Source organism: Ornithorhynchus anatinus, chromosome X1 (genome assembly GCF_004115215.2).
Source record: "Ornithorhynchus anatinus isolate Pmale09 chromosome X1, mOrnAna1.pri.v4, whole genome shotgun sequence".
In the NCBI taxonomy this organism is placed as follows: domain Eukaryota; kingdom Metazoa; phylum Chordata; class Mammalia; order Monotremata; family Ornithorhynchidae; genus Ornithorhynchus; species Ornithorhynchus anatinus.
Genome location: NC_041749.1, coordinates 102,469,149 through 102,493,615, shown reverse-complemented (window position 1 = coordinate 102,493,615; position 24,467 = coordinate 102,469,149). Strand labels below are relative to the sequence as shown.

At 45.7% G+C, this 24,467-nt stretch overlaps 1 protein-coding gene across 3 annotated transcripts in view; it reads left to right on the top strand.

Annotated features, from left to right (window-relative positions):
- ATG7 (autophagy related 7) overlaps window positions 1-24,467 on the top strand; it is a 269,588-nt gene that overhangs the window by 227,202 nt on the left and 17,919 nt on the right. For 2 of the 3 annotated variants that reach the window (XM_029050795.2, XM_029050793.2), the window contains one exon: window positions 20,425-20,490. The exons of the other annotated variant lie outside the window; for it this stretch is intronic. In XM_029050795.2, the coding sequence (XP_028906628.1) occupies window positions 20,425-20,490 (66 nt within the window). The remainder of the gene's footprint in view (window positions 1-20,424; window positions 20,491-24,467) is intronic. 3 annotated transcript variants of the gene reach the window in all.

Sequence of the window (24,467 nt, the reverse complement as noted above, 5' to 3'; positions counted from 1 at the left end):
ACAAAAAATAATTTATTGGAGACAAAAAGAAAGGAAAAAATGAGCAAGTGCTTAAATAATAGGGTATTTAAGTCAATATGTTCAGAGGTGCTGTGGGTGGATGAGCAAAGAAGTACATTGTCAGTGCAGAAGGATCGATGAGGTAGTTGAGGGGGAAATAAGCCGGGGAGAAGAAAAACTAATCAGGAAGATGTCCTGGAGAAGATGTCATTTCAGAAGAACTTTGGGGATCATGGTGCTGTGGTTTGATGGATTTGAAGGAGAAAAAAGCGCCAGGTGGGAGGAAGGGTATGAGGAGGCGGGAGAGAAGAGAACAAGGCATGATGAGTAGGTCACCTTGAAAAGAAAGAAGAGTGCAAACTGGGATGTAGCAGGAAATAAGTGTATGTGTGTGTGTGTGTGTGTGTGTGTGAAAGAGAGAGAGAGAGTGAGAGTGAGGTTAGGGGCGGGTGGAGGGAGAGAGAAAATGGAGTGCTGATACGAGTTTCTGTTTGGCGCAGAGAGGAATGGGTAATAATTGAAGGTTTTTGAGGAGTGAGGAGTTGTGTGCAGAACAGTGTTTTTGAGAAAGGATCCCAGGCACCAGAGTCAAGTTTGGACTACAGAAGAGAGAGACTGCTAGCAGGAAATCCAGTGAAGAGGCTGATTCAGTAGTCAAGCCAGGATATGACAAGTGCCTGATCCTTGGTGGCAACCATTTGAATGGAGAGGAAGGGGCAGATCCAGGAAATGCCATTGGAGGAAAAGCCGACAGAATGTGGTGACAGACTAAATATGGGTGTTGAAAAAGAGAGAGCAGTCAAGGATAATGGTGAGGTTGTGAGCTTCAGAAATGGGGAGGATGGAGATGTCAGTTGTGATGGGAAAGTTCAGTGGAGGTGAGGGTTTGGGAGGGAAGATGAGTTCAGTCAATCAGTGGTATTTATTGAGTGCTTACTGTGTGCAGAGCACTGTATTAAGTGCTCGGGAGAGTCCAATATAACGGAGTCGGTAGACATGTTCCCCCGCCCACCGGGAGCTTACAGTCTACAGGAGCATAAGCTCAATTGGAGAAAACTGTAACTAATTGGGTTTTAGACCAGTTGATCTTGGGAAAGTGAGACAGCCAGCCACGTGAGGCACTCCTCTAAACTGAACACATCTCAAACCAAAGGAGGGAGCCTTAACATCGCTGCCAACCCAATCCAGTTTGGCATTTGCCAGATCTCCTGGGGAGCAAAAGCATACTTCTTCTAGTGCCTGCCTTTCAAGGTGCTCAAAGCCCCTGACAAAACTCATCTCATTAATGCCATGAAATTCCCCAGGGAAAAGGGAATTGAATTAAAACCCTCAATTCAGGTTATGCCAGTTTGCCTCATAAGCCTGTTAAGCTGAAGGAAGGCCCTACCCCGCAAGCAAATAACCCTAGATCAGTTCCTCGCCTGGTCTTGAAAAAGGCTGTCATGTCGCGATACACTTATTGTTGAAGACTGCTGTCTGTAAAATGTTCTTTCCCTTAGCTCAGGGACCTACCACATGCAGACACATCTGTCCAGTCCATCTCTCAGGCAAGCCTGTAGAGAGAAAGTAAGGGGTTTAATTTTTATTTTAACCAGATGCATAGCTTGTGTACCGAACAATGCGTTCTACCTTCAGAGGTGAATTACAGTGAGATATTTGATTTAGAGTAATGGGAAAATCTGCTTTGGGAATTCTTCGGGGAGCACTAAATGTGAATTTTCCTTCTTTGGGGGTTTCAATGAAACATTATTTACAGTATTGCCCTGCTGCTGATTTCCTTTCACATACTATGAAGGAAGTGCTCTGGTTACATTGGCACTGAACACGCTACAAAGGCTTTAAGATGTCGGCCTTGGAAACAAAACTTCACCTTGTGATGTTAGAATAATTGTACTGAACTTGATCGGTAATTACTGCCAAAACAACAGTTACTAAATCAGCTGACAGAGAAAAGGTAAAAAAAAACATGGTGAGTGGAGATAAGGATGTACTTTGATTGGACAGAAAAGTTTCTGTTCTCACTTGTCTGGTAGTAACTGCAGCTCTTCCCCTCCCCTCCTCCGTCCTCCGTCCTCCTCCCTCCTCCCTCTTCCCCCTCCTCCTTTTTCTTTTCTGTAGCCATAAGCATTTTGTCATGTTGACACTGGCACTGGGAGCACCATGATTTAAAATTGAGTTGAAAGAACTGCTTTTATCATTTCTAATACTCAGCCTCAGGCCAAAACAGACAAAGCAATTTTCAAAGTCTGGGTTCAGGAGTGATTTGAAATTCTCATTGTTTGCTCCTTGTGGATGCAGTTATCAGAAGCAACCCCGAGCCAACTGGCTCACATAATGGCCACCGCTGTCCTTCCTGCGATTGTCCGACTGCGAGTCCCTGCCCAGTTCGGATCCGTTGGGCCCCTTGTTGACAACACGGAAATGTCAAATCTGGGGCATTCCACACACACACACGGGGCGGGGGAGGCACACCTGGGCTGTTTCCAGTGGTCTTAATGCTGAAACGTTGGCTTCTGGTTCTTTGTCCAAATCAGATCCAGGGTAGCATTTGCATATGATTTAAATAGAAAAAAACAAACGTGGAAAATGTCTAATAGCAAATGTGTCTGTCGATTGCACGGTGAAGATAAATGACAAGTCTGCAGCAGATTCCCCAGTGTCCACTGGCCCTGTAATTAAGGGTTTCCTGAGGGTGTGTTATGAACGGATTCTTCTACCTACTGCAAAATGGAAAGAAATGTTTGGCATTTTACACTCTGCTCAGTTGCCTTGGGGTTGGTGTTGAATTATAGGTTTCTCTGCCGTCCTTGCCCAGATAACACTGTCGTTTTCTTGCAAGATGGGAAGGCACATTCTTCTTCCACTCCAGCTCAAGGATGCAATCATTTTGTCTCCTCATTAAGTCAGATAAAATGCAGTCTTGGTGCATCTTAGGAGCCTAGTTTGGTCTATAAGTGAGAAATATTGATTATTTGAGTGATTAATTGGGAAGCAGCGTGGTCTAGTGGAAAGAGCACGGGCCTGGGAGTCAGAGGACCTGGGTTCTAATGCCAGCTCCACCACTTGCTTACTATGTGACCTTAGGCAAGTAATTTAACTTCTCTGTGCCTCAGCTTCTTCATTTGTAAAATGAGGATTCAATACCCATTCTCCCTCCCACTTAGATTGCGAGCCCCATATGGAACAGGGACATGTCCAGTCTGATTTTCTTGAATGTACTCCAGTGCTTACTACAGTGCTTGGCACACAGCAAGCCCTTAACACATACCACAATGATTATTGCTATTATCTCTTACCATCTTAAGGCTGGCAGAGTTGCTCGAGTGGATCTTGTGCTGGTCCTCACATCCCACTCTTCCTGACCACCCCAATTAGGTTTTCTTGGAGGATAAATCCCTGTAATCAGCAGCTGCCTATGTCATACCTGGGAACAAGGTCAAAGTTCAGACTACCTACAGCACTGGGTTTCTAACTTTCTATGTGATTTTTATGCCACTAGTGATTTACATATGAAATAACATTAACATACATTTAATTGATTGAGTACAGAATTCTGGATTTTGGGGGGCACAGTTAAGTACCCCATCTTGCTTTGGGAACCGATTCCCTACTTAAAACATTGTTCCCTATGGGAAAATTGGTTCCGACATAACCATTTTGTCTTAAGACAGTGTTTTCAAAAACCAGCAGTGTTGGAAGTCCCAGAACTGCCAGTACTTCAGTGCAAAAACCCAGTGTCATTTTCTCCCCTTTCCACCTCAAAGCAGGGCCTGGGTTGTTTGTTTTTTGTTTTTTTTTACTTCTGCTGTAAATTGCCAAGCACCTAGTACAGAGTTCTGCACAAAGTAGGTGCTCAATAAATGCATCTACTGCTGATTGCAGGAATTTATCCTCCAAGGAAACCTGAGCGGGATGGTCAGGGAGATCAGGGCATGGGAACCAGCACAAGATCCACTCGAGCAACTCTGCCAGCCTGAAGAAAGTTAGAGACCCAGTTCTGTAGGTAGCCTGACCCTTGACCTTGTTCTCTGGTGTGGCATTGTCACAACAGCGATTTTTGGACTCCCCCCGGCCCAGGCTTCTAGCCCTTTCCTCTTCCGCCTCCCTGCCTGCCAAACTTAGCCCTCTGCTCCGCATTCCCTATCTCCCCTCCTCCCTCCTCCTTGTCAGCTCTCTCAAGGCCAATGATCCCCACCAGAGCACCCCATGGAGAGGTCCAGCAGCGGGGAGGAAGGAAGGAGCCATGCAGTAGCAGCGGTAGAGAAGGAAAGCGAGGAGGGGCGGCAGACAGGAAGAAGGGTCTGCACGCTAGCAGTGACATGGAAGGAAAGGCGTAGGAAAAGGAAGCGCCACCCCCTTCGCCCCCGCACTCGCTGCTGCTTCTGTTGCTCCTGCAGTCACCACCACTGGCCCCCCTCCTCCTTCCTGCCCCAGTCCAGGCTTTGTGTCCCAGAGGGTGGTGCCAGAACATGGGGGGCGGGGAGGAGGGGGACTGGCAATGATCGTAAGAGCAACTTCGAGCAGAGGGATTGGGTGGGGACGATAAAGAAAGCTGCAGGAGCTAAGAGGCTGGGTTAGTTAATACAGACTATACCAGCCTGGTGTTGTAAATTCACATCAGATGGTGTAAACCTGAAACCATGTTAATTCAGAAATGTAATAAATGCCATTTGTCTTGATGTCCAGCATGCCTATACGGTCCAAGTAGTGAAGACTGAATAGATCAATCAGTAGCATTTATTGAGTACTGACTATAGGCAGAGCACTATACTAAGTGTTTGGGAGAGTATGGTGTAACAGAGTCGGCAGACATGAACCCCGCCCACTAGGAGTTTACAGTCTAGACAGACGTATAAATTATGGATAGGAACCTAATTGCTGTGAGACTGAGGGTACAAATCAGAGTGCAAGGGTGATACCGAAAGGAGAGGGATTAGGAGAAATGAGGGTTTAGTCGGGGAGGCCCCTTAGAGATGTGATTTTAATAAGGCTTTGAAGGGAGGGAGAGTAATGGTCTCCCAAATATGAAGGGGGGAGGGAATTCTAGGCCAGAGGTGGGACATGGGCAAGGGGCTGGTGATGGGATATGAGGTGCAGTGAGTACAGGTGTGAAGTGAGTGTTCTGGGCTGTAGTAGGAAAGCAGCGAGGTGAGAGGATAATAATAATGATGGTATTTGTGCCAAGCACTGTTCTAAGCGCTGGTATAGATACAAGCTTATCAGGTTGTCCCACATGGGGCTCACAGTCTTAATCCCCATTTTACAGATCAGGTAACTGAAGCCCAGAAAAGTGAAGTGACTTGCCCAAGTTCACACAGCAGTCAAGTGGCGGAGCTGGGGTTCTATTAGAACCCATGTCCTCTGACTCCCAAGCCCGGCAAGGCAATTGAGTGCTTTAAAGACAATGATAAGGAGTTTCTGTTTGATGAGGAGGAGCTGGATGGGCCACCACCCGAGGTTCTTGAAGAGTGCAGGAACATGGGCTGAAGGTTATTTTAGAAAGGTGATCCGGCAGGAGAATAAAGGATGGACTGGAGTGGGGAGAGACAGGTGGCAGCCAACTCTAGCACCTATGTTCCTACTTACACTCACCCTTAGCACTTGTATAATATATATATTCAATTATTCATTGTTATTAATTTTGATTACTCTGTAAATGATTCTATAATCTATCATCCCTATTAGAGTGTAAACTTCTAGTAGACAGGAAATGGGTCTACCAACTCTGTTGCATTGTGCTCTCCCAAGTACAGTGCTCTGCACACAGCAAGCGCTCAATAAATATGATTACTCAATTGATGTCTTCCAATATTCACTACTTGGACTGTATAGGTAATAATAATAATAATGATGGTATTTGTTAAGCGCTTACTCTGTGCCAAGCACTGTTCTAAGTGCCGGGGGAGATACAGGGTCATCAGGTTGTCCCAAGTGGGGCTCACAATCTTAATCCCCATTTTACAGACAAGGTAACTGAGACACAGAGGAGTTAAGTGACTTGCCCAAAGTCACCCATCTGACAAGTGGCAGAGCCAGGATTAGAACCCATGGCCTCTGACTCCCAAGCCCGTGCTCTTTTCACTAAGCCACGCTGCTTCTCTAGGTATGCTATACAGTAAGATAAATGGCAAATATTTGGTACTTTCTAAGTGCTTAGTAAAGTGGATTGTCCCCAGTGGGTGCTCAATAAATAAAACAACTACTACGACCGCCATGCTATTCTCCCCTTCTGCCTTCCTCAGCAAACATCCTCCAGAGCCTCAATAAAGGAATGTCCCTCCCTCCTCTCAGCTCCCACATTGTCCCCTTCAAACCAGGATGTGGCAGGCTCGAGCTCCAAAGTGGTGCTCAGAAGCTGGAAGTCTCTGTGGCTGCCAGCAACCCAACCCAGCAACCCAGTGCCAAGAGGTACATGAGCAGCAAAGCCACCACCAGTGTGCCCACACAATTTCTGAGAGCGATTGACTGCCCCAACCCGTCCCAAACAAGACACCTGGAGTTTTCTCCCTGGAGAGCAGAGCGTCTAAAGTGTTGTGAAGCCCTTCCAGAATGCACCTCCCTTTTCTCCAGAAACAGGCATTTGGAGCAAATAGCCCAACTAAGCAAAAACAGTTTTCATTTTGTGTAGCTCAGTGAGTTCCAAGAAGTTCACTTCTCTCGACCTTGCTTGGCATCGTGATTCTGCTGGGTCATTATGTTATGGGGCTTGTTGGAGTGGATGTTTTCTTTTCTCTTTTTTTTTAATATTGTAAAATATTTTTCAATGAAGTACAATTAGGTTTTGATGTAATCTACATCCTGTGTTCTAAAGAAGATGATTTTCATTTCCTTGACTGAGACTACAAAGGAATTTGTGGCCTTAGCACACATACAGATGCATCATGTGTTTCTTCCTATTGGTTTGAATCACCAAGTCGTCTTTGCCTTCTATATTGCCCAGAGCTATTCCAGGTCTCAGTGTGTGTGTGTGCTTGTGTGTATTTCAGTTGTCTTTCAAACTGCCTCACTTTTATGTGTGGCTCTGTGTGTGTAGGAATATATGTATCATCTTGTTTTACACATTTGTTTCAATAAGTACACTGGCCTGGAAAATGGCCTCTGAAAACTGTAAATATTCCTTTCTTATTCTTTAGAGGAGAAGTATAAATATTCACAGCACCACATGTGGCTATTCCTCTTCACTGTGAATTTGGCTAATACTCCTGTCACCCCAATTACGTTCCTTTATAATAGCATAATGGTTTTGATTCATTTACTCATTGTATATCGGTGAGCCTGAATGGTGTTTCTGCTGGGTAGTCACCAGTAGTGAATGGCAGGACGTTGAGGTTATCTGGCTTTTGTTCCTGACTCTGTGGTTTCCCCTGCTGTCTTCTCCCAACCCCCCACACCACCACCACACCATCAGCAGCAGTGACTTCTTTTTTGATTACCTACTTTTTAAAGCACCCCTCCCCACCAAAAAAAAATAAAATCCCCCCCCCCTTTTTTTTTGTACATGAAGCAGGTGTGAGGATGGTCTGAGTGGTGATGACTCTGTGTGCGTGTATGTTTTGGCTGGAGGGGAGTGATTGAAAAGCCAGCCATGAGAACTGAATGACCTATGGAGAAAGAGAGTGCACAGATGTGTTGTAATATCCTTCCCACCTTAGCAGACATGACTAAACAAACTTTGTCTGCTTTGAACAATTAATATGTTTGTCAGAGCTGATCACAGTGAGAGCAGAGGCCCTTTCAAGCAACAACATGTTCAAAGCTGAAAAGATTTTTTTTTCTGAATTTAAGTGTTTTTACTGCATTTAATGTGTTGCTGATATCTAAGTATCAAAAACTCTAAAATGGGTTCGTAGAAAATGTGACCATTTAGTGTATAAATGAAGCGTACTAAGGCTTCAACAGAGTCTTTGCATGAAGAAGATAGCTTCCAGACCTCCATTTAGTCCCATTTCCTAAGGGCAACATCTTACACCAAGCTATGAAGCAATCTTTGCTTTTCCTGAAAACAGACATACAAGAACAGCGTAAATGTTTTTTCATCATCACACAGCTTTTTGGCTGTCCAGACAGAATGATCCTCCTTCTACTCCCAGTCCCACAGAATTCCAACATAAGGGGGCTTTCCCTACATGTCTCGAGTAAGGGCTGTGCTTTACCCATTGTGGAAAAGCCATGATTTAAAACCTACTGTAATATTGTCTTTCTGTCCCCCACAATACTTATGGATATATCTGGAATTGATTTATTTATATTAATGTCTGCTTCCCCATCTAAATCACTGTGGGTGGGGAACATGTCTACCAATTTGGTTATAGTGGACTCTCCCAAGTGCTTAGTACAGTGCTCTGCGCAAATTAAGCTCCCAATAAATACCAGTGATTGATTGATTGTTCCTCTGAAGACACAGCTGGCAGTTGGGTGTGAGTATCGCACCGAGCATCACATGCAGAAAAATTCAATCGTCTACCTTTTCTGGCCATTTAGGATGAGCATTGCTCCGAGACCAATGGTTTAGAGGGGAAAGATATGTCCTATCACCAGCAGGCCGTGCACTCGAGTTGTTTTTGCAGTAGTGGTGACGGTGTGTGCTGAGCCATCCGCATGCTCTCATCCATTCCCGCTGTGCCAGCAGCATATGTTCCAAGCTGTCTCGTAGGGAGAACGAATGCAGTCCGTGGTCCCTGAGTAGAATACCTCTGAGACGTCAACAGCGACAACAGCCACCTTGGTGCCCTCACCCATTTTGTAAGCAGTCGTCAAGCGCGATTCTCAGAGTGGCTTAGTAAGGGTCGGAGACGCTTTTCCACTTTTCTGTGAAAGGCGAGCCCTTCTCTGAACTCCACTGCACCGTCCAGCTCTCGTTCCTTCTCCCTTCTCCCATTCCTTTCTAAACACCTCAAACAGGTTATTATAGACTGCCTCCATTTCCTCTCCTCCAACTTGCCAAACCGTAACCCTCAACTCATTCTTAAATTGTAAGCCCTTGGAGTCAGCCAGCCAGTGACTCCAGTCAGTGGTATTTATTGAGCACTTACTGTGTGCAGGGCAGTTTACTAAACACTTGGGAGAGAACAATATAACAGACATATTACACGAGATATCAGTCTAGAGGACTGGGACCGTGTCTAATTCTCTCATGTGTATTTTTTCCCAGGGCTTGGCACACAGTAGGCACTTAATAAATATTATTACAATTACAACTCCACAACGTTTTCAGTATCTGTTTTTACCTCTCCATCCAAGTGGCCACCATGTTGGCCCAGGCATTTGTTATACAGTGCCTGGCACATAGTAAGATCTTAACAAATACCATAATTATTATCATTATTATTATCACCTGGCTGGATTATTGCATCCACATTCTCACTGGTTTCTCTGCCTTAAGTTTCTCCCTTCTCCAGTCACTTGGCTGCCTGGATCAGTTGTCTAAATCATCTTCCTGCACATGTCTCTCCACAAACTTTCTATGGTTACCCATTCCTCTCCACAACAAAATGCAGCTCTTGGCCACTGGCTATAAGGCACTCAATCAGCTGTCTCCCTCCTGTTTATTCTCTCTTTTCTATACCACAGTCTTAGTTTCTCCCAAGCCAGTCTATTCACTGGGCCTCCTCCTTGTTTCTCCTGCCCTCGACCTCCTGCTTGCATCCTTCCTCCTTCGTGGAAGGAGACACATCACATCATACCCAGCAGTCCCCTGCTTCTCCATCTTTAAACAATTTTCTGAAATCACATCTCCTACAAGAGGCCTTCCCTGTTTAATCTCTCATGTCCCCACAGTATTTCCTCCCAGCTATAACTTCAGCACTTCCACGGCACCTAAGCACTTGGGTAGTCACCCCCTCCTGGCTCGCACCACCGGAGCACATATGTTCGTCATCATCACTGGTATTTATCGAGCGCTTACCATGTGCCGTGCAGTATACTAACTGCTTGGGAGAGTGCAGCAACAGCGTACTCTATTGCTTCCCCCTATCTGTAATTCATTTTAGTGTCTGACTCCCCCACTAGATTGTAATCATTCATTCACTCATTCATTCAATTGTATTTATTGAGTGCTTACTGTGTGCAGAGCACTGTACTAAGTGCTTGGGAAGTAGAATTCAGCAACAAATAGAGACAACCCCTGCCCACAATGGGCTCACAATCTAGAAGGGGGAGACAGACATCAAAACAAGTAAACAGGCATCAATAGCATCAATATAAATAAATAGAAGAATCTGTGAGGGGAGGGGTTGTGTCTACTAGTTCTGTTGTACTCTCCCAAGTGCTTAATACAGTGCTCTGCCCACTATAGGTGTTCGATAAATACAACTGATTGATTGAAAATAAAAATCTAGAAACTAAATGCTAAACAAAGAACCACAGCAAAAAATAAATAAATAAATGAAAGTTATCCATGGCACAACTAGCCATGGGGAGAGAGTCAGGAGGGAGGAAAGTGTAGAAGACAAACGGGTGAAAAGATTTGCCTGGCAGGAGCAAGAAGTGAGATCCAGGAAGGAAGAGGCGAGAGACTTTTTCAGCCCACCATTTTGTGGGGGGCAAATGGCAGCCATCACAGAGCTGCTCTAAATACTATCGAATGAATGAATGAATACTCTGAAACTGGCGACGGTTTTCACTTTAGACTCCATGGCAGTCCTTCTTCACTCCTTGGAAAGACTTTATGTTTAGTGGGCCAAGAGGTGGCTTACGGAGCAGGAAATTTTATAATGTCCAAAGAACAGCAGAAAAGCTTAAGAGCCTGGCCTTCTTATCAGTCGGGAGAAAACTCTCCTTATTGGGATGAGCAATGGATTCTAAAAAATCTCTCAGAAAGTTGTTTCCCATTCTGAGATTGAATGGGATACGATACTTATGTAATACCTTGGAATAGTTACTGTGAATAGAAAACACTGAATCCACGAATGGCCAGGATCCAGTTGCTTTGTCCATTTTGAGGTGTTATTTTCCCAACTCAATATGTCATTTGTAAGGATTTTGCTTATTTAGTGGCTCAGGGGGCTTCTTCATCTATGGAGCCCAGCAGACCATCTGAGGATGCCTTGCTTGAGGTCTCTGGCTGGGTTACCGAGGAGACAACTGGGCCAATTAGCTGGCACTATCCCTCCCCCCCAAAAAAATAATAATAAGATCAGTCAAACAAGCAGAGGTATTTATTGAGCACCAATAGTATGTAGAGCATTGTACTAAGCACTTGGGAGGGTACAATACCTGGATTTGGTAGACACAGTCCCTGCCCTCAAGGAACTCAAGGAACTTCAGAGAAGCAGTATGACCTAGTGGATAGAGCACGAGCCTGGGCATCAGAAGGACCTGGGTTCTAATCCTGGATCTGCCACTTGTCTACTGTGTGACCTTGGGCAAATCACTTAATTTCTCGGTGCCTCAGTTGCCTCATCTGGAAAAAAATGGGGATTAAGACTGTGAGCCCCATGTGAGACGTAGACTGCATCCATTAGCTGATTAGCTCATTTCTAGCCCAATGCTTAATACGGTGCCTGGCACATAATAAGTGCTTAACCAATACAATAAAACAAACAAAAAAAGACTTTAACAATTTAGTGGGGAAAGCAGACATTCAAATAAATTGTTGACCTCTGGTTCCAGGCCTATGGCAGTGAGAATGAGTAAGATCCCTCAATATCGGTGGTTGCAGATCAAAGCTGGGAGTCCAAACAGCTGTTTCTGAGTGGACAGGACAAAGCGGCACTTTCCAAATTAAAAAAAAAACACAACCAACCTCCCGCTCCTTCACTGATCTGTTCCTAGGGATTGCTCTCCTGCCCTTGACTTGATATTTATTAAACACCTGCTGGATGTCTCACCTCTCCTATTAATAGAGGGCCCAGAACTACTCCCATGGGGTTTTACTGGGAAAAACAAAGCTCCGATTAAAAAAAAAAAGTATTGAATGTCAACCTAGTCAATTGAAAGAGGATTAGATATATGGGGGTTAGGAATATGATGAACTTGCCTGGAGTGCCATTTACCCCAAAGCCCAAGGACATGTTTCTTGGCAAAATTATCTCAGCGATGCCCCATGGTATTGTTGATCCTTTAGTTTTCCCCTAACCCTCCCTTTCATCATCATCATTCTGGATGTTGGTTTAAGTACAGCAAGCCCTATGCCAACCAAAACAAAGAACCTGGTCTCTGAGAGGCTATTTATATTGTAAACCTTCTGTAGAGTGACTTAATTTCATCCAGCATGAAGCAATTTATTAAGAAAAAAGATGACATTATGGAAAGACGCTTTTTTTTTTTACAAAGAGCATTTATCATCGGTGCAGCAGTTCTGTGGTATCTTGGATGGTTTTGCAGATATTGTTGTCTATGAGAACTTTCCGTTATCCTGCTCCCTAACTTGTTTTCCTGAGGCTCTTAACAAGAAAGCTTCCAGTCCTGGTTGCCCCAGAAAAAGGGCAGTAACCACAAATTGTATAAATAATGCAAGACGGAAGCCCTAATGTGCCGAAACGCTGCCATTAACAGTGGCTTTTGAAAAGATGATATTATTTGGTGTGAAATGGGTGAAACTTGCTCTCATGAAATATTGAATATGTTTGTTTTAAAATTAGCTTCTTCTCTTCCTTCCAAAGTAATCTAAACTCCAGAGCGAAATCTGCAGCAGTAGACTCTCTCATACTTTGGAAGCACGCATGTTTGTAATAGAATTTAGGGGGAAAGCTATCTTTTTGTGTTTCTCTGTGTTAGCAAAATTAAAAAACAAAAAAGACCCACACTGCCAGCCCTTGAGATTCAAAAGGTTTTGCCCTGTGAGGGTTGTGACTTGCAAGAAAAAAATCAAGAATTACAGCTCCTCTGGGCTCCCAGCGACTCTGTGCGGAAAAGTACTGGAGAAGAGAAACATACAGAGCTCCTGTGCTTGTTTTCTTTCTGGCATATTCTGCTCTGCACAATAGAAGGCTACAAACATCACATAGTACTGCCTTCCATATGTGTATTCAGTCCCCGAGGCCAAGGATTTGTATACTAGGAAGAGGTCTGGATGTTCAGTCAGGACTTAGTGAAAAGTTTTCAGGCATAGATAACATCGTGGTCTCTTGCTGCAGATTGAGTTTCAGCTTTTCAGTGGCAGCAGGGAGAGATGTCTGTATTTCCAATATGGCCAGGGTAAAGATAGAAACACAGAAAGTGCTGTGTTTTCCTGTTGTTTGCTTTGGAGAGGAGTATTTCACAGTTGGTCTTCACATCAAGACTAACCGTCCGATCCTGTATTACCTTCCAATTCAGGCTCTTTGCTTCGAGTTTAGGAAGGGCTCTTCCCAAACCAAAGGCAGTCCAAATTCATTTGATCATATTTATTGAGCGCTTACTGTGTGCAGAGCACTGTACTGAGCCCTTGGAAAGTACAAATGCAAATGCTCATTTAAATGAGGCCCTTCATTTTAGCTTGGGGCGCTTGCTCCATCTGGAAGGGTAAGCATGACTGTCCATTGTTAGTGCTAGTGTTTTCTGAAAACGATATAATTCAGACCTGGTCTATGAATGTGTGCAACTTCTTCCCCCCTCCGGCTCCATTTTAGCTCTTCTTCAGTGGCCCATGCTCTGAAGTTGACCCTTGGACTAATAAGCCATTCCCAGTTCGCAAGAGCCTGCCAAGGGAGGGCCCCGAACACCTCCCTCCGCAGAGGAAGTGGAGCAAACTCGATAGGCAGCAGAGAGGTGCAACTGGGAGAATTGGAACAGGTCCAGGAGAAAGCCATGAAATGGAGAAAGCAGTGGGAAAGAGGCCCTGTGGTGAAAGACCGAAGAGTGGGGTAATGTAGTACTGGAAAATACAGGTTCTTGCAAGGACCGAATCATTGTAGTGAAATCTTGGGACAGGTAGGGAAGCAGTTGAGAAGCAGCATGGCCTAGTGGAAAGAGCACAGACCGAGGAGTCAGAAGACTCCATGGCCACTCTCCTGCTGTGTGACCTTGGGCAAGTTGCTTAGCTTCTCTGTGCTTCAGTTTCCTCAACTGTAAAATGGGGATTCAGTAATTAGATTGTGACTCCCATGGGGGACATGGATTGGGTCTAACCCGATTAGCTTCTATCTACCCCAGCGTTTAGAGCAGTGCTTAGCACATAGCAAGCACTTAACAAATACCATTAAAAAAAGATAGTGTATAGATGGCATTTAGCAACTGGCTACTCCTCTGAAACTTGACCACGAGAGAGCTTCTTCCCCTCGCTGTCGTTGATTCTAATATCTGTCTCCCCACCCTGAACTGGAAGATCCTTGAGGGCAGCAATCATGTTGACCGACTCTATTGTACTCTCCCAAGTGCTTAGTGCAAGTGTTCTGCACACAGTAAGCACTCAATAAATATTGACTGATTGTTTGATTGCTAGCAGAAGGGATTTAAAGTTAGCTTGTCATAGACAGGGAACGTGTCTACCAACTCTGTTATATTGTATTCTCCCAAGTGTTTAGTAGAGTGCTGTGCACACAGTAAGTGTTCCATAAATGCCATTGATTGACTATCAATCAAGGTTGGATTTTAGGAAGAACTTTTTGACTCAGAAGTAGGCAATGGGAGAAGGTTGTGAAGTCTCTTTTTGGTGTGGTTTGAGTGAGTCATGCTCAGGGGTGGGGAAATGAACTCGTTAAACCTCTTGAGGTCCTTTCTGGACATATGGCTCTTACAGCTCCCCCTTTCCACATTCAGAGTGGCAAAGATTAATCGGCTGGAAGAGCTATGATTAGCCTCCTGTATGGGGAGTGGGTTTGGGGACACTTCTAAGGGGGTGTATTTGGGAAAATAGTGATCCCAGATGAATTTATGTTTGGGTACACAGCCTTTTGACATGGTGGATAAGAATCCAAGAAACCTTACAATAGTACACCCAGCTGGAGCTATGGCTGGCTCCCCTCTTCTTTTCATTGTGCTTTGAATGGGTACTAAAAGATTCGTTACTAGGTCATGTAGCTATTTTTGTGCCTCATTCTTGTGAGAATCATCTCCTCCGATTATAATGCTGAGGACTGAAGTCCTATTTGGATTAGCATTCTTTTGTGAAGATTCCTGTGATCCTTGGAAATAACTAGGGAGTTGAGAAATTCATCAAAATAATAATTGCAGTACTTGTCAAGTTCCTACTATGTGCCAAGCACTGTACTAAATGCTGGGGCAGATATAAGATAATCAGGTCAGACAGGGCTCACAGTCTAAAGGGGAAGAAAAACAGGTAGCAAATCCCCATTTTACAGAGGAGGACACTGAAGTACCTGGAAGTTAAGTGACTTGCCCAAGGTCACAGCAGGCCAGGGTGAATTGGGATTAGAACCCAGGTCCCCTGACTCCCAGACCTGGGCCCTTTCCACTAGATGACGCTGCTTCCTTTGGGAACCAGAAACGTGGTACCTGGAGGGTCCAGTAGCCTATCTTAGAAGCAAGATTGGAAGCCAACCCAACCCACAGTTCATAGAAAGAAATGGTTAAGGAATACTGGGAGTCAGGAGATGTGGGTTCTAATCCCAGGCCTGCCTCTTCCCTGCTGTGTGACCTTGGGCAAGTCACTTAACTGTTCTGTGCCTCAGTTTCCTCATCTGCAAAATAAGGATATGGTACCAGTCCTCTCTCCCCTTAGACGGTAAACCCCATTTGGGACATGGACTGCATCTGTTCTGATTACATTGCATCTAGCCCATTTTAAAAAGCACAACTATTATTGTTATTATTATTAGAGAAGCAGTGTGGCTCAGTGGCAAGAGCCCGGTCTTGGGAGTCAGAGCTCATGGGTTCGAATCCTGGCTCTGCCACCTGTCAGCTGGGTGACTGTAGGCAAGTCACTTCACTTCTCTGTGCCTCAGTTACCTCATCTGTAAAATGGGGATCAACTGTGAGCCTCACGTGGGACAACCTAATTACCCTGTATCTCCCCCAGCACTTAGAACAGTGCTCGGCACATAGTAAGTGCTTAACAAATACCAACATTATTATTATTGTTACCATTATTATTATTAGCAATAATAATAATAGCAGTAGTAGTAATAGTAGTCTGGGGAGGCATAGTCTGGTTGAAAGGATACTAGCAGTCTGGGCTAGTGGAAAGACCCCAGGCCAGAGAGCCAGAGGACCTGGGTTCTAATCCCGACTCTGTCACGTGTCTGCTGTGTGACCTTGGGTAGGGCACTTCACTTCTCTGTGCCGCAGTTTACACATCTGAAAAATGGGGAAAATAATACCTGCTTTTCCCTACCTCACTGGGTTGCTGGGAGAATGAAAAACGGATCACTGACCTGAAATTCCTATTGTAGTGGGTATTAGGTGGACATTGATCAGACACCATCTCCGTGTTTAAGAATGGTGAGAATTAGGGTAACAGGGAGCCCGTGTTCCTTATTAAGGAAGGAAGACATTTTTTCAGGCTATGTTGAGTTGGATCCCTCACTTCCTGTTTCCCAAACACCTCCTATAATCAATCAATTGGTGCTATTTATGGAGCACTTACCATGTGCAGAGCACTGTACTAAGCCCTTGAGAGAGTACAATGACAAGAGGGTTGGTAGACACATTCCCTACCCAACAAGAGCTTACAATCTAGAGGGGGAGACAGACATTAATATAAATTATGGCTTTTTTATGGTATTTGTTAAGAGCTTACTATGCATCAAACGCTGTTCTAAGCGCTGGGGTAGATACATGTTTCTCAGGTTGGAGACAGTACTGTTCAACTTGGGGCTCTCAGTCTAAGTAGGAGGGAGTAGGATTTAATCCCCATTTCATAGTTGAGGAAACTGAGGCACAGAGAAGTGAAGTGACTTGCCCAAGGTCACACAGCAAGCAATTGGCAGTGCCGGGTTTAGAACCCAGGTCCTCTGACTCCCAGGCCTATGCTCTTTCCCCTAGGCTATGCTGCTTCCGAATCCGGCTATGTATATAAGTGCTGGGGGGCTGAGGGTAGGGTGAATATCAAGTGCTTAAAGGGTACAGCATGGCCGAGAAGCAGCATGGCATAGTGGATAGAGCATGGGCCTGGGAGTCAGAAGGGTATGGGTTCTAATCCAGATTCCACCACTTGTCTGCTTTGTGATCTTGGGCAAGTCACTTCACTTCAGTTTGCCTCAGTTACCTCATCTGTGCAATGGGGATTGAGACTGTGAGCCCCATATATGGGGCAGCGACTTTGTCCAACCCGATTTGCTTGTCTCCACCCCAGCGCTCAGTACAGTGCTTGGCACACAGTTAGCGCTTAACAAATACCACAATTATTATTATTACAGATCCAGGTGCAAAGGTGAAGTGCAAGGGAGAGGGAGTAGGGGAGATGAGAGAGCTTCGCTGGGGAAGGCCTCTTGGAGAAGATGTGATTTTAATAAGACTTCGGGGGTAGGGAGAGTGGCGGTGTGTCGGATATGAGGGGGAGGGAGTTCCAGGCTAAAGGGAGGACATGGGCAAGGGGTCAACGATGGGATAAATGAGATCGAGTTACAGTGACTACGTTGACGTTGGAAGAGCAAAACATGCGGGCTGAGTTGTAGTAGAAAATTACCTAGGTAGCTTCAGCAACGGTCACCCTTACCGGGTGCGTAAAATGCCCTAGCGTCAACTCCATAATGGCGGCTGTCTTTCATACCCTCTTTCAATTCTTTCTAGGGTTCCTGTTGTGTTTTGGGGGAAGGGGAGGGGCGGATCCCCTGGGTTTGTCCAAATTCAGCTGGAGGGAAAACCCTGCTGTTAGACCAGTATTACCAGTGTGTGCAGTCAATTGAATCTCTGAAGAAATAATGGCTTCACAATTGCCATGTCAAGAAGAAAAAATAAACTCTAATTGAGCCGAGCATGTCAGTACCTGCCAGTCTTCAAGTGGTGATTTCATGGCCTCCGCGCCGAGAGACACGCTTTGTGAGGGGGCTCAGAAAGGCAGCTCTGAACAGGACGGGAACAGGAACGTGGGGGTGGGTGAAGAGTGAGAAACCAAGCACCTCAGAGCCACCTCTGGTGAAGGCTGGGAGGCGCTCCAGGAGGGAAAATAGGATTCGTGAAAATGGGTCTTCCAGACTGTGTGAGACAGCTCTGTGGGAGACCTGTGGAGAAATGAGGGGCACGTAGAGGAATTCTGGGAGGGGCACCAAGGAGTGACATGCAGTGCATTGATTCATGAAAAAATATTCTAGTGGAAAAAGCACGGGCCTGGGAGGCAGAGGACCTGGGTTCGAATACCGGCTCTGCCAATTGCTTGCTGTGTGACCTTGGACAATTCGCTTCACTTCTTTGTGCCTCAGTTACCTCATCCGAAAAATGGGGATTAAGACCGTGAGCCCCATGTGTGACGATGTGACGAGGACTGTGTCCAACCTGATTAGCGTGTGTCTACCCAGGACTTAGTAACTGAGTACAGTGCCTGGCACATCGTAAGTGATTAACAAATATTGTTAAAAGAGAGAGGGAGTGAGAGATAGAGAGACCCCCCCCCCATTTACTCAAGGCTCTTGCATTTAATACATTCAGCAATGTCTAGCTAATGGCAGACGTGATTAAGGACTTGGAAGGCAGGCTGCTGGAAGCCCGGAGCCCACCTTATCTGTAGTCTTTGGTTTGCTTTATATAATTCAGTCATTTCTTTTTGGGCAGAGACCGGTGGCTGAGAAAATAGAGCCAGGGTTTGTGCAACCTCACTATGCACTGTGTCTCCTGGATGAGCTCGTTGGCTCCAGGACCAATTTCCTGAGGCAATTGCAAAGGTTTTATGCAAACTTGAGGAGGATGTTTGTGTTCTGTGGAGGTCACTGCTCTTTTATTTTCAAAGTAAACATTTGTGTGTGCACAATCAATATGGAGATTTCATGGAGAGAGCACAAATCTTACTTGCAGGTCTGCAAGTGTGTCTGGGATCAGAGGACTAAATTGATTGGAAATGAATGATGCCTCTAGTTACCATTCTCCTAAAATGGGTCAATACCCTCCTTATTGACTCCCTTGTGAATCTTCAAACCTCGCCAGGGAATTGGAGGACGGCTCAGGCAGGGATGTGTCCATACAGATGAAGAAGCTGAGGCAAAAAGGAGCAGGGACTTGTAGCAACCAGTACAGAGCTGGAGCGCAAGGCACCCCTTCTCCTGCCACCCGCCCCACCCCCAACCCACCTCAGCCCAGGCTGTACTCCTGCCCAGCCAGCCAGGGCTTTCACAGGAGATGGGCTTTCACAGGAGATGGGCTTTCCTCAGGTGTCAAACTTGAGGGCATTCCTGTTCTCGGGCATTGTGATGGAATTCCCAAAGAATGCCCAGAGTCTCCACCTAACATCCAGTGTTTCTCTCCCAGGCCCTCCTTGAGTAGCAGTGTGGCTCAGTGGAAAGAGTGCAGGCTTGGGAGCCAGAGGTCATGGGTTCTAATCCTGGCTCTGCCGCGAGTCAGCTGTGTGACCTTGGGCAAGTCACTTAACTTCTCTGTGCCTCAGTTACCTCATCTGTCAAATGAGGATTAAAACTGTGAGCCTCACGTGGGACAACCTGATCACCTTGTATCCCCCAGCGCTTAGAACAGTGCTTTGCACATAGTAAGTGCTTAACAAATACCACAATTATTTTAGTTTTTGTTCCTTCCTTTTGCCCCGGCAGACTTCAAAAGATCGCCATTTAAGAAATCTGCAACTCTGGCAGTGGAGGGCTAGGCTGGGGGCTGTGAAGATGAGGAGTTCTCTTCTGGACATGTTAAATTTGAGGTGTCTGTGGGACATCCAAGTAGAAAGGTCCTGAAGGCAGGAGAATGTCTATTTACTTGTTTTGGTGCCTGTCTCCCCCCTTCTAGACTGTGAGCCTGTTGAGGGCAGGGATTGTCTCTATTTGTTGCTGAATTGTACTTCCCAAGCGCTTAGTACAGTGCTGTGCACACAGTAAGCGCTCAGTAAATACGATTGAATGAATGAGTGAATGAATGAATGAATGATCTGTGCCCACCTGTTGGGTTCCCTGCTCTAGACTTTAGGTCAAGTTCCCGTTTTTGTATTTCTGTCTTTATAAGAAGCTCTGGCCTAGTCCCAGTTAGTGTGGTGGATTATTGGAGCAACAAAAGCCCAAACATTGCTGCCACCTGGGGCATGGTGGGAGAGCTGGGGGGTGGGTACAGGCCGAATGTAGCCCAACCCAAACAGGCTGTCACAGTTTATGATCCAAACAGTCATGGTACAGCAGCTCCTGCGTGGCTCTGTGGAAAGAGCCCGGGCTTGGGAGTCAGAGGTATGGGTTCTAATCCTGGCTCTGTAACTTGTCAGCTGTGACTTTGGGCAAGTCATTTAACTTCTCTGGGCTTCAGTTACCTCATCTGTAAAATGGGGACTAAGACTGTGAGCCCCACGTGGGACAACCTGATTATCTTGTATCTACCCCCTCCAGCGCTTAGAACCGTGCTCGACACATTAGTAAGCGCTCAACAAATGCCATCTCTTTTTCTTCTTTTCCTGCTGCTCAGGTCCCGGAGAAGAGAGGCGTCAAAAGCGCCTGGCTTGTAGCATCCGGCCCGGAGAGTAGAGATGATGTAAGATGTCCTCACCTCAGTGGTGGATTGACTCTGGAAGGAGAAAGTCCCGGGGTGGGGAGTGGGGATGGTCTGGCCTGCCAGATGTGAGACTTTAGTTTCTGGGTGTCTCTTTCACATTCTCCTGGGAACTGGACGAATTCGAAGATTGATTGATATTGTCGCTGTGTTTTATGGGAACTGGATATGAGAGCTCTGAAATTTCCGCGGAACAGAGGGCGACCCTTCCAAGAGAGCATGCCCAAGGTATTGAGTATCCATTAAGAATTTCATGGTTCTGGGATCACGTTCATTGATTGACATTTGGATCAGTTGTTCCGGGAAGCCAGATGAAGAGGTTGGATAATCCAGTCTCATTGATGAACTCCAGGTGTGCTCTGAAGGAGCATTTCCAAGCCGGAGACATCAGGTCTGGCGGGCAGTATTTGCGCTGAAGGGCTGGGTCCGTGGCACAGACAACGGATGAAATGTGATTATTTCCTGGGACGGAGAGGATGATTTTTTTAACTCAGTAACCCTCGGCAAAATACCTTCCTTTCCTGGGACGGGGGTGCTCCTAGGAAGGTGTCCTGAGGAACTAATGACAATAATGAATAATTATCACATTCCTTAAATGCTTACTATGGGCTAAGAGCACAGGTGGGTACCAGGTTTTGAGATTGGACATAGTCCCTGTTCCACATGGGGCTCATAAACTCTCTTTCCCCCATTTTACAGATGAGGAAACTGAGGCCCAGAAAAGTTAAGTGACTTGTCACACAATAGGCCTTTGTCAGAGCTGGGAATCAAATCGGGTCTCCTGACTTCCCAGTTCTGTGCTCTCTCCACTAGTCCACACTTCTTGAAATTCCCATTCTGTTAGGAGATTGCATCGTGTCTCAGCTTGGCGGTTGCATCCTTAGATACGTTCTAAACTGTCCTGCTCTAGAGCCCATGTCAGGTGTCCAGGGAATGTAAGCGGCGATCGATCGGCGGGGCTGGGGGAAGGGGCCAGTGGAACGTGTGTCCTGTGTAGGCCTGCTCCCCTCAAAGGACAAACAGAATCAGAGTGGAAAAAATAATAACAGCAATAAAGTAATAACAGTAATGGTATTTGTTAAGTGCTTACTATGGGCCCAGCACTGTACTAAGCACTGGGGTAGATACAAGGCAGGTCGGACACAGTTCCTGTCTAAGGGGGAAGGAGAATAGCTATTGAATCCCCATTTTACAGATGAGGAAACTGAGGCACAGAGAAGTAAAATGACTTGCCCAAGGTCACAGAGCAGACAAGTGGCAGAGCTGGGATTAGAACCCAGGTCCTCTGACTCCCGGGCCTGTGCTCTTTCCATTAGGCCACGCTACTTCAAATTCCCATTCTGTTAGGCAATTCTGTCAAGTGAGGATAATAACTCTCTATCTGGTTACATATTTCTAATCAAATGTTATTGAGATTTCTGATCCAATGGATTGCACAGAGAGGGGGAGGAGGGAGGGAGGGAGAGAGAGAGAGAGAAAGAAAGGAGGAAAGGAAAGAAGGAAAATAGCGGGGTGACTTATCCTTTCCTGGGGGGGGTTGACTGACTGAGAGTCAGACAGGTACAACCCATGGGATGAACAGAAAGTCTCACCAGCTCCTCTCCATGAACCACTTTTTCAAGTCTGCGAGCCCATTCGTCATATCCACAGAGACAAACGAGCAACATGGAATGAACATAATTAAGTGTAAGCATCTTCAAATGCCCAGGCTCAGTGTGCAGTTGACAAATGTGCTACTGTTTTTTTTAAAGAAATGGTTGAGTTGTATTAAATTTTGCCCAGCCAGACTGCATGGGGATTAGTGATGTATCTGGTTTAAGGCACCAGCACAGTTGCATTTAAATGATTTCAGTTGTTTCAAAAACATCTCTTCTAACAATAGGAAATGTGTACATATAGTGTATGTCCATATTCTCATGACTATAAAGAGCCAAACTGGTTTCCTTCAAATTCCCCTTCTTCCTCTCAGGGCCCCCCAAAGAAATAGCCTTCAGGAAAAAGACCAAATGTGGAAAGTTTCCACCGTGAAGGGGGAATTTGTCAGAAAGTTTTTAAAGGAAACTGAAAATAAGAAGCTTCATAATGGAAACCATTTTGCACCGTTCAGTACAGCTATTCATCTCAATAACCATTTCATTTAAAATACGAGCCAAACGTATAAATCATATCTTGAAGGAAACTATAATGGTGCCACAGAAATTATCCAGTTTTCTTACCACCTAATTTAAAAAATATGTTTTGAAGACTGGGGGAAAGAAAACAAGTCTTCAGTCTGGCCTCCCCTCATTCCACACCCCCCTTGCCTGCAATTTGTTCGGCAAGAAATATCTGCTATTCAGACGGCCTGAGACTTAGAAGCCAATATCACATCCTGTTGTTAGTTATTTGCATTCAGCTATTTGATATTTAAAAGCCTCTCAACTTGTTATGCAATTCTGTAATCAGGATGTTATAGTGCTAGTTGGAAGGTAACTAGTGAAGTTGATGAAATCATCATCAAACACCTCCAGGCCCTTGGTTTTTTGCCTCTGTCTCAGAGCACAGCCATCTCCTTGCAGTGGCTACTCGAAGTCCGGTGGCCTCCAGGCTAATAAAATAGAAGGGCGATGGCCTCTGCTCAGTGAAGTGAATTACAAGAAGAAGCAGGGTGGGGGAAGAGGGCCAAACTTTCCAACCCCTTTCCCTCTTCCAGTGAAGTCACAAAAACCTCTGCATGGCAGCGATTTTCTGATTGGGGAATGACCCTTCCCTCCTTGGACAGCTCATCTCTCTCTGAGGGATTCAGGCCTGGAATGGCCCCCTCATGCAGATGGGACAAATTGAGGAGTGGTTCTGAGCCTCTTCATTGTGGCCTAGTGGAAAGAGCAAGGGTCTGGGTGTCAGAGGACCTGGGTTCTAATTCTGGCTCTGCTACTTGCCTGCTGTGTGACCCTGGGTGTGTCACTTAGCTTCTCGGTGCTCCAGTTTCCTCATTTTTTTCTATGTTGTTTGTTAAGTGTTTACTATGGACCAGGCACTGTACTAAGCGCTGGGATAGATACAAGGTTGGACACAGTCCATGTCCCACATGGGGCTCACGGTCTTAATCCCCATTTTACAGATGAGGTAACTGAGGCTCAGGGAAGTTAAGTGACTTGCCCAAGGACACACAACAGACAAGTGGTGGAGCTGGGATTAGAACCCAGGTCCTCTGACTCCCAGGCCCGTGCTCTATCTACTAGGCCATGCAGTTTCTCATCTGTAAAATGGGGGATTCAATACCTGTTCTCCCTCATACTTAGACTGTAAACCCTGGTTGAGGCAGGGACTGTGTCCGACCTTAATACCTTGTATCTACTCCAGAATTTAGGACTGTGCTTGACACATAGTAAGCGCTTAACAAATATCACAGTTATTATTATTGTTGTTCAGGAGACCCCTGTACTCTTTCCTTCACCCCTCCCGGCGGGCTGTGAGTAGGGAGCCGTGTGGGGAACAGGAGTGCTAGTCATGCAAGGGCAAGGAGTGGCCCTCAGTCAATCAGTATTACATATTGAGTGCTTATTATGTGCAGAGCTCTGTACTGAGCACTTGGAAAAGTAATAACAATTGTAACTGTGGCATTTGTTAAGTGCTTACTATGTGCCAGACACTATATTAAGCACTGGCATGGATACAAGCAAATCAGGTTGGACATACAAGCAAATCAGGTTGGACACAGTCCTTGTCCCATGTGGGGTTTACAGTCTCAAGCTCCATTTTACAAATGAGGTAACTGAGGCCCAGAGAAGTGAAGTGACTTGCCCAAGGTCACACAGCAGACAAGTGGTGGAGCCAGGATTAGAACCCATGACCTTCCGACTCCCAGGCCGTTGCGCTATCCACTACGCCATGCTCTAAACACATTCCCTCTAATCGCTCAGAATCAAGCTTCGAGAAGTCAGGCACCGTGTCTTGTACCAGCCCCCGCGGCATATTGT